Below are 11,328 nucleotides of genomic sequence, written 5' to 3' on the forward strand. Positions count from 1 at the left end.
TTTGAAATTACAATTTGAATTTTCAATCTAGTTATGGATTCTCATGAGCTTCAAGCATCAACAAGTTCTTATATTAAGGCCAAAATGAATTACAATTCCTCTTACACATTATTCAATATGATAGGAAGAATGTCTTATATGTGTGATAAATTTCTATTACTTTTTTTTTTTGACATGTCTGCACAAGAGGGGCGAGGGAGATTCGAACTAGTTACCTTGGTTTCATTAGGCATGGTCTCAACCGATTAAGCTACTTCTTAGGAAAGATAAATTTCTATTACTTGAAAAGCTAATTAAGAAAGAAGGAATATTGTTATACCAACTTAAACCAAAGAATAATATTGTATTTAAGTTTGACTCATTTAATAAACGGACCCTAATTGCACGTATATAACTAGCCCTTTTCTTGAATTTAATTAGAATTGATGGACAATGTTTTAGGTGGGGGCAACTTCTGATTTTCCAGGCCCAAACTGAAGTTGACAGGGTGTCGTTGCCGGTTGCCCAGTCTCTGTATGTGTTTTTCTCTCTCGCTCAGACACACACGTTGTTGGAAAGAGAAGTTGCGACAAAAATAAGCTGGGGACCAACGTTAATTTACGAAGCCGTGAATAAAACATCTTGAGGACAATAATGTCTCCGATCCCATGATCATTAAGGTTGGGCCCCCGACCCGACCCCATTTATGCAGGCAAGCAGGCTGGATGATTGTATATATGAGTGTTTGTATCCATGGAAATTTGTAGAAGTAGCTAGGAAGTAATGGCCAACTGCATGCCCACTCCCAACTCCCATCTGTGCCTTTTAAAAGTTTGAAAATCCAACTTACACTAACACATAGAATTGTATCTTTTACTTGAAAAAATCTGTCGAAACTAGTTATTGGAAGAAAGAAATATTAATGTTATATATACACTCTTAGTTTCACACTTTTTGATGTAAATCATTGAATTTGAAATAAATCTCTATTAAATTTTGATCCATTAATAATAATTTTAAAAACTACGTACGACAGTGTAAGAGTGAGAATATAAGAATAAGAGTGTATGTAGCATTATTCTTTGAAGAAATTGACTTCCCATTTAAATAAAAGCTTTCTTCCACCCATATAACTCTCTCATAAGAATAAGGCTAAAAACTATGTACATTTTTATCTCACTATTATTTCGGTCTATGATATGGTGGTGTCAATTTATCATTGGATCAATTATTGTTTAAAAAAAAAAAAAAAGTAAACATCAATGATTGATTGATGCTGTCACATCAGCAAAGTTATATAGTAATATAATAAAAAAGGGAGTTTCTAGCATTACTACTTCCATAAAGATCACCTTGGGTTGAATCCTCCACTTAACCATTATAAGAGAGAGAGAGAGGGGAAAAAAAAAACATTATTTGAATTAGAGTAATTCTACATACTTACCCACTTTCTATTGAACTAATATGACAGTTCTCATTAGCCTTTGAATCAACTACCGTTCAAAATAATAATAATAATAATAATAATAAACCAAGAGTTAACGAGCACTGTTACATCAATGTAGTAAAATAAGGGTGAGATGAGTCTACAATATGCATCACTACTCTTTGAATATATATATATATAGTTTAATATGGACAATTTCGAACCCAATCCCTTATAATTGAGATTAATTGTTTAAATTGTGTGCAATTCGACCAACCAATCGTAGGATTCCAACCTTATAAAATATTATTTTCTCTTTGTAAAGGAATAAGATTCAACTTATAATAATATATAGGTATACGTTAATTTATAACAAGATTGAGATTAATCAATCAATATCCCTTCAAACCGAAGTTTGGGACGCTGCCGGCCACCACGTATATATAGGTACATGAACAAATCAATTAGCTTATCCTTAATCATGAAAAGTAAAACCATCCACGTGGAAGCTTAAATTCCTCACTTGGTTCAAAAAATTCTAGGAATTTATTCAACGTGCATGCTTCAATTCGCTACCAACCATCATCCATGGCTTCCAAAAAGGCCGTTAAATCCGGAATGGGTGTGCTTATCATGTCCATGGTGACTTTGGCTCCTCTTGTTAGGTACGTAGTCTTTCTTTCTTTCTTCCATTGATTGAGAAATTGAAACTTTTAAGGTCTCGATCTGCAGCCAACCCCACATATTCTGGTAACTTTGTTCCTTTATTTTCACACTGCTTAGGTTAAAGCTGTCACACCACAACCCAACCAGAAGAACACTCTGTCGCCCTTGTTGAGTGACTGCAGCTAATAGCTATGAATCCAAGTTTAAACAAACTTCAACTCTCATTGTTTGATCGAATATATTGTGTAGAAATGATTAAAGGAAAGTAACATAAAACGGAGTTGTATATTAATTATGTGATTCATAATCATTTCACAGAGGCCGACATGACATGATTTGAATAACTTTTTTTTTTTTTTTTTATTGTTTGATTTTTGTAAATATATAGTTGACATGAAAAGTTATTTAAAATACCTCATATCAATTGGTGTGAAGTGAGAATATACATTAACAGTAGCAAGGTCAGCAGAATATATTTTGAATTAGCAAAACTTTGATAATCGGGGTTGATGTATTGATAATTTCATTTTAGTTTGTGCATTTTGTTGAAACTTTGATTTGGGTATTAAATACGAGTCCCCACAAACTCAAGGTATGCAAAGATTGTTATGCATATTTTTCAATCTTGGTTTGTGATGCATACAAGGAAGGAAGTAAATATGATGGCATACCTGTTGGTAAAGAGGGCGCTCTAAAAGTCAACGAAGAAAATTTGGATGAAAGAATATCCTAATTTTATTTATGGCGTTGTATATGCTAAAATTTATAATCTTTGATGCTCTTGAATGAATTGGCATTACACTTTTTTTAAGTGGAACACCAATGGGTCGTTAAGTTCATTGAAATTGTCTCTCCCCAAACTTAACAATTTTAACATTTAGAAAATGTCAAATAAGGAAGTTTCGATTTTCTTCACTTGTATGTGAATGGAGCATGGTAGTGCATATATGAAGAAGACAGGGCATCTATAATTCTTTAGAAAGACATATGTTTTCAAATGATTAGAAATAATATAACTTCTATAGGGTCTTGGTACAAACTAAGGCTTTTGTGCCCTCCAATGAGAAGGCGACATATCAGTGTGGAACACTATAACAAAAATATGATGTTCTACTTAATTTTTTTTCTATAATACCTAAAACAAAACACCTTCTAAAATAACATTTTCATATTTTTCTCCAAAACCACCCTAGCTACCAACCTACCGCCGGAGACGCCCCTGGAGACAATGCCAGAGACGACGCCGGGTACGCTAATTTTGCTCTCATTCTTCTTGCAAAGAAATATTAAAGGTTGATTATCACTAAGAATGAACTCACACTCAAATTTATTTATTTATTTATTTCATTATTTATTCACACTGTACGTATTGGCAAAAAGGAAAGGGAAGGGAAGGGAGAATGACACAAAAAAAGAAAAAAAAATTAGAAACAAGAGCTGATCATATGCATATTCACAAATCTCTCCAGCCACACGTTTCTCTCGCCCTCCTTTCCTTTTCTTTCTCTTTTTCTTGCCCAAAACTACAAGAGAAATGAATATATTAATATAGTTTTTTTTTTTTTTGGTTATAGGAATATCTCCGGCAAATAACACAGCTTTGCGCATAAAAGTCCCCCTACTGATCGGAAAAATTAATCATAACTTCAATCTCCGGCTTTCTCTGTTGTCTCCTGCGGTGTCGCCAGCGGTGTCTCCGGTGGTGTCTCTGGCAGGTTGGTGGCTGGAGTGATTTTGGAGAAAAATATGAAAAGGTTATTCTAGAAGGTGTTTTGTTTTAAGTATTCTAAAAAACGATTAGGTGGAACACCATATTTTTGTTATAGTGTTTCATGTTGATATTTCGCCTTCTTATTGGAGGGCACAAAAGCCTTGATTTATGCCAAAACCCTATAAAAGACATTCTCTTCTTAATTACTACTTCCGTTTCATAATAGATGATTGTTTGCAAATGATACGTCATTTAATGAAATAAATACACTTCTTAAAATAACTTTAGCTTGGTCAAGAAATATGGATTTAAGTTTGAAAACATGTGAATTTAAAAGTTGAAAAAATAAAAATAAAAATAATATAGAAGTTAATCTAATAGATACTTTCACTTTAAAAATAAAAAAATAAAAAAATTCCATCTATTACAAGACTGCTAAAAAAACTAGAGAACAGTTGGAGTTTCCTTGCTCCTCGTTACTCTTTTGAAGGAAAATGGTTACAAAGAAGAGTCTTTCCAACTCTTGAGCTAAAAAAAAGAAAAAAAAAAAAGGGGAGACGTATTAGAAATGCTTCTAGTATCCTTGCTCTTCATTTGTGTCATGCAAAGATTCATACAAATACAATATGCATTGGGTGGACTTTTATATGAAACTTCTTTAACATTATTCACTTCTCGCTTAGTAAATTTATTATTAATTTTAGACAAAAAAAAAAAAAAATTACATTTCTCTATTTTAATTACCTATTTTTTCAAAACATTTACATCCAACTCTATATTTTAGCTATCTACTTTTACTATTCCATTTAAATTTTTATTTTTAACAATTTATTTATTATTTCTTTGAGAAGAGGGAGAATAGTATTAGAGTTTTTTTTTTTGGTGGGTAAACAATGCTCACAAAACTTAGGTGAATATAGCAGCAAATATTTCAGCATTTTGCTGACTCAAATATAGCTCTAAAGAATAAAGATACAAACCATCCGCCATAAATGTATAGCCTTGCATTCACTCCATTAATTTATATATGATATATCACATATCACGTGGTGATAGTAATAGCACAAGCACAAGATACAAGTGAAAAGAGAACCCACCTTTTTGTACTAAATCAAACTCACACCACCTACTCCTACTATAGAGCCAAAAAGTTAATTCCCACCTAAATTTCTGCCCAATTTCCTGTGAATTGCGCATTATTTCTTTTGATAAGCATAAACTAAGGCAATTATTTATCCAAATCATTATTAATATAGGCCGTTAATATAAGAGAGCATGTACGAGATTTATCTGCTCAAATAAATTTTAAATTGTTGAACAACCTATTCAAACAGATATGAATCCCAGAAATGGTCTATAACATTAACAATTTGGACCAAGGTTTCAAGTGGGGGCTAAAATTTTCTCAATATCTTTTCAAAGGCAGCCGTAGAGTCCTATCACCTTTGTCGTTTTGGTCTTGTATGACTCGGTCCCCCATTCTCTATCCCCGCCACTGCTCGTCCAAAACCCCCGATTCATTTAAATAGAATTTTCTTCCATTTTAAATAAATAAATTTTATTATTTAAGATTTAAAGTTTGTAACTACGTAAAGTCAATTTAATAAGTCTTTTAAAAAATTTAAAATTTAGATAATGAAATCAAAAGATACTTGTCCAATCACCGGGGTCCACTCCTCATCTCCACCGCTTCCATCTTTTTCATCCCTCGGTCTTCGTGAGATCTTCGTGGCTCTTCCTCTCTCAATCCCCTCCGTGATTCCTCTCTGTCCCTCTCTCAAACTCCCAAGCACATAAACGAGCAAGAAAAGTTTAGAAAACGAGACCTTTTTTTTCTTTTTCTTTTTTTTTTTTTTAAAAAAAAAAGAAAAGAAAAGAAAATAATCTTTTCATAATCTCATCGATCCCTCTGTATCTGTGTCTCCCCCAAAATGAAGACCAACACCACCACCGGCACAAAGCTCATACTCCTCCACCACCCCTCCTCAATCCACAAACAAAACGGCGCAATCTCCTGCTCCTCCTCCTCCACAAATTCTCACCGCCTCTGGCTCCTCTTCATCACCACGCTATTCACCTTAGCCTTCACCGTCACCCTCTTCAGCTCCACCATCCCCTCCTCCGCCTCCTCCTCCACCAGACCCACCAGCCTAACCTCTGCCTTCCCCACCACGCCTCTCCCGCCGCCCGTCTCCGATGCACTCCTCCATTACGCCGTCACAGCCTCGAACGCCTCCGGCTCCCCCCACATGTCCTCTGCCGAGCTCGCGTCCATATCCGCCGCCCTCACCCACTGCTCTCCCGGCTGCAACTTCCTAGTCTTCGGTCTAACCCACGAGTCCCTCCTCTGGCACGCGCTCAACTTCAACGCGCGCACGGTCTACCTGGACGAGAACGAGTTCTTGGTGTCCAAATTCGAACAATCCCACCCGGGAATCGAAGCCTACGATGTGTCGTACTCCACCAGGGTCTCCGACATGCCGGAGCTCATTCAGGGAACGAAATCCCAGGTCCGGAACGAGTGCAGGCCGGTGCAGAACCTCTTGTTCTCGGAATGCGTGCTCGGTATAAACGACTTGCCTAACCACATATACGACGTGCCGTGGGACGTGATTCTCGTGGACGGGCCACGAGGGTACTTCCCCAAGGCCCCCGGGAGGATGTCGGCCATATTCACGTCGAGCGTTCTGGCGAGGAGCAAGAGGGCCGGTGGGTCCCGGTCACGAACACACGTGTTCGTGCACGATTTTGACAGAGAGGTGGAGAGGACGTGCAGCGATGAGTTCTTGTGCCGAGAGAATTTGGTTGAGACTGTGGACTCGTTGGGGCATTTTGTGTTGGAGAGAATGGACGAGAATTGCTTTGAGTTCTGTAAAAATTTCACTTCTTCATCTTCCTCTTCCTCCTCATTGCCATCGTCAGATTTAAATTCTTTATCATGAGACGATGATGATTGATCAGATGGGGTTTGTGAGGATCAATTGTATTATTATGACACTTTTTCCTGTTTTTTTTTTTTTTTTTTGCTTTCATAGAAAAGTTTAATATTCTATAGGTGTAAAACTGTTTCAAGTGTGTCCAAAACAAAGATGAAGCATCAAAGTTTTGGGTATCTTAAAAAGTTTCTTTTTTTTAGTGAGTTTGGTCTGTTTGGTTGCTGAGAAACGTTGGGAAAGGAGCAGAAAATGGTGGAGTTTGAAATTTCAAGCGAACTCTCAAGTATTAACTCATAATTAACTCAGATTTTCAGCTCATTAACTCAGATGTGCTAATAGAGAAAAAAAAAAAAAAAAAAAGAGGAAAAATCTGTTTCAACCCAATTTCGACGTATAATATATATTGTCGGTGATGGTGATTAGGGGTGTTTGAACTTTAGGGGTTGTTTGAATTGAATTAGTCTAGTTTTATTCGGATCTTGGGAATCGTTGGAAAAGGTCTACGCGCGCCGAATGCTCAATGACTAGGAACGCGTGTTTGAATTGGCCTAGGAGCGCGTGAAGACAAGAAGCTTCGGAGTGTTTCGTGGGATTGGTGGTGTCTTTTAACTGTTTCTGACGTTGTAACTGTCTCTTTTACTATGTGGCCACGTGGCGCACGTGATAAAGCGTACGTTATGGCTCTAGTAAAGTAAAGAGCGCAGGATATATTTTGTCGGTGAGGCAAAGATGGGACTCGTATAGTCGTGTATATGATATGATAATACTCGATTCAGATTTAGGTGTCACAGAATATCTTTTTTATTTTTTATTATTGGTTGAGTCAGAAGACTCAGAGCTACGTATTTATGTGGTATGGACAAGATCATAAGAGGCTGATACGTGGACTTTGAACCTAGCAGGAAATCTGGGACATACATTTGTCGATAATTTTTGTCCTCAAATCTAGATTATTAGTGAAAAGTAATACTAAATGATATTTTCATGTGGTTCTTTTGGTCCTTCTAAAATTGTTGTATTTTTTTAAATTATTTTTGAATTTATAATAAATGATTAGTAAAAGCTATAGTGAATGTTAATTGGGAATACAATGTGAAGGCTATAACGAGTATTATTTGTTGTTTCTTTATTATTTTCCTGTATTTTTAGAGGAAATTTTACTTTAAATCCTTAATTACTGCTCGTTTTGAGAAGGCTCTTATAAATTTCAAAAACTCTCAATTTAACTTCTTAAATTTTTAATTTGATTCAATTAACTCACATCTATCAGATTTTAAACATTAAAAGTGATAAAATGACATTTATACCCTGAATTTTTTTATAAAATTTCAAATTTACCTTTAATTCCAATTTAAAGTTTCTTTTTTTAAAAAAAAAAAAAAATTGAAGACTAATTTTGTCTTTTTAGGCATTTCCGTTAGAAGTTAACGGCTAAAGCTAACACATGAGGGTAAATTGATTGAAATTGAAGGTTCATGGGTGTAAATAGAGATCTTTTGAATTTTGGAGGTCTTTTCAAAACGTGTGATAGTTTAGGGGTCTAAAGTGAAGTTTTCCCTTTTTCTTTTTGTGTTTCATTTTTTGGCTAATTTTTTGTACTAGCATCATTTTCCATTTTTGACAGAGATTTTCCTCTCTATACCAACTAATGGCCGGATTTGTTTTCTTTTATCAATATTTGGTAATGGTCATGCTTGTAACCTTTTTGGGTTTTGTTCCATATTTAACAATCTTCATTGGCCATATCGGTTCGCTTGATGGGCCAGGTCATTTATTTGATTAATTCTTGATTGTTGTCAAGAAATCTCTGTTGCATTTGTTGTCTATTTTCATGTAATTCTCTTTCCCCTTTTCACATTGAAAAAAAAAAGAAAAGAAAAAAAAGAACACTATTATTTCTTATAGAGATGTTATTCTTTCAATTCATCTCTTATCCATCTTCTATTCATCTCTTTTTCAAATCTACCATTGAATTTATAAGATCTATATTTTTTCTAGATTATCATTATAGAATTTCTCTATTTCTTAATCAACAAATAGAAACCTGCCGCCAACTCAAAATTCAGGGAAAAAAAAAAAAAAAAAAATCTATAGAAACACAGAAAGCTCAACGACAATACTAAGAGCCATTCCAATAGTATAAAAAATACGTGGGAGAACATGACATCCCGGTGGTTACATATCTTATATATGCACACGAATTGTTAGACTTGTGTTGTTTAATTATGTCAAAGTCCTCTGAAATTTGTTCGAACATATTATCATGCCCCTTCTCACTTTGTCAGGACATGGGTGTGTGATGTGATGTCCCAACCGGCTTAAGAGAATATTATCATTTTTTAACACAATTAACTTGGACTTTGTTACCAAAAAAAAAGATAAAAATAAAAAACTTATACTTGGACGGTGGAAGTTGGTTATATATATATAACCAACTTCCACCGTCCAAGTATAGGTTGGGGTACTATAACAGTTTTTAATACAAATATTTTTTTTTAATATAAATTTACATGACAGATCATATTTTTTTGAAAATGGGTGTCATGTGAATTATTACATCAATTTGTAAACATAATAAGTGACACATGAAATATCAAGTGACTATTTATATTTTAGTGATTAATGTGATAAATGAAACGTGAACTATTACGTCACTTTATAATATCTTAATGATGTTAGAGTAAAGACTAATGATCGCTAAGAGACCATTCATTTTATAGGAACATGTTAAGAATATAAATTCTTTTGAATAATATGGATTTAATTTGTGATTAATGTGAATTCTTTTAAATAATATATGAAAATATACTCTAACTAACGACACTCATCCTTCATTGTCTCCAAGGGATAGTTCAATTGGCTAGAGACCACGCCTTATGAACATGTTAAGAATATAAATTCTTTTGAATAATATGGATTTAATTTGTGATTAATGTGAATTCTTTTAAATAATATATGAAAATATACTCTAACTAACGACACTCATACTTCATTGTCTCCAAGGGATAGTTCAATTGGTTAGAGACCACGCCTTATGAAGCGGACACTAGTTCGAATCCCCCCTCTTGTGTGGACATGTCATAAAAAAAAAAAAAAAAAAACAAATTTAATGGCATGATATGCCAATAAGATACGAGAATCTAGTATTTAGTTGAGGTAGATAAAGCTGCCAATCCGGCTATCGATCATATATAATATATATATATATATAAAGAAATTGATTTTCATGCTACTCTCCATATATGATTGATGAGATTATAGTTGTATTAATTATTTATTGTTTCAAAATACAATAGTCGTATTAAATTTATGATGCCGCCAAACCATGTGTAAAGCATGAGGCCTTAGTTGGTCGATGAAACATTTTTCTGCATAAACATGCAGGTGGGTCTGTGGTGATTAGATGCCCATTCATAAAGATTGATGCATAAACAATATTCTGAACCCATATCTTTGGGCTGTTAACAGGCCCTATTCACCAAGAAATTATAGGATTAGGCTTGGTTTGGGATTGAGATATGTGTTTATTGTGTCCTGTTATGAAACACTTCTTCTAATTCTAACGATTAATTTATCTTGGTCGACCTAATTGAATTAGGTTCAGCCGACTTAAATTAGTTCAAGCTTCGTCAACTTGATATAGATGATGTCCGGACGACTTGTAGGTTTTGAGGTCAATGGGCCTATAGCTTAAGGTCGTATCAAAGATGGGTTGGTTAAATAACCACGGAAGGGTTACCCCAAATGGCCATGGATTTAATTAATCACCAATTAGCGAAATTCAGTCGTAATTTAGAGCTATAGAAAATCATTATGAAGGGTGATGTGGTCTTAAAGAGTGAACACTGTGAATGCAATGAATCACAACTAGAGTAGATTTGGACATCTAGCGGAGGATAAAAGAGGCATTTTGAATATGCTCCCAAAATTGATAGATTTACAATGTCAAAAGAGTCGCTAACTCTGCTACACATAGGCTAGCCAAGTCAGCAGATAAACAAGTCATGAATCAAGTTTGGATAACAGAAATTCTTAATTATATCTGTGAAATTATTTTATTAGCACAACGAGGTCTTTCTTCTTGATTGTGAATGAATTACAAAAATTTTCTCAAAAACCAAAACACCAATTTGTTAAGTTTGATAGATTAGTGTATCTATGTCTACTAATGCATTAATTTTCACATTGATTTGGTAACTGCACGAACATATTTTCAAATTATAGTAGGAGTTTTACCTTAAATGTACGTTATACAAAGTACTCACATTCGACTTAACAAATATTTAATTAAAAAAATAACTTTTTAGTTACGAAATTTTTCAACACATTAATCATATTAGGTTTTTTTTTTTTATTATTAAAATAAATTATAGATTGTTGAGCTACCGTGCTTAGCAAATCTTTATTCGATCATTTTGTTGAGCCAGATATTGAACCGAAGAATATATCTTTCTATTAACTTAAGTTTTTGGATAACTGATAATTTATTACAGAATATTTTTAGTTTAGACTTTTATGTCCTTTCGAATGGATAACTATATATTTAGTCCTTATTTATATGTAAGGCGTATAATCAAAAGGGTGAAATCCAAATATTCCCACTGATCCCC

General features: G+C 34.2%; 1 protein-coding gene across 1 annotated transcript; it reads left to right on the plus strand.

Annotated features, from left to right (window-relative positions):
- Positions 1–5,546: 5,546 nt before the first annotated feature.
- LOC132177721 (protein IRX15-LIKE) lies at positions 5,547–6,921 on the plus strand. Its single transcript, XM_059590160.2, has one exon. It carries the CDS (start codon positions 5,714–5,716, stop codon positions 6,722–6,724), a length of 1,011 nt encoding a protein of 336 aa, XP_059446143.1. The 5' UTR covers positions 5,547–5,713; the 3' UTR covers positions 6,725–6,921.
- Positions 6,922–11,328: the final 4,407 nt, after the last annotated feature.

This window comes from Corylus avellana, chromosome 4 (genome assembly GCF_965113065.1).
Source record: "Corylus avellana chromosome 4, dhCorAvel1.hap1.2, whole genome shotgun sequence".
Taxonomy (NCBI): domain Eukaryota; kingdom Viridiplantae; phylum Streptophyta; class Magnoliopsida; order Fagales; family Betulaceae; genus Corylus; species Corylus avellana.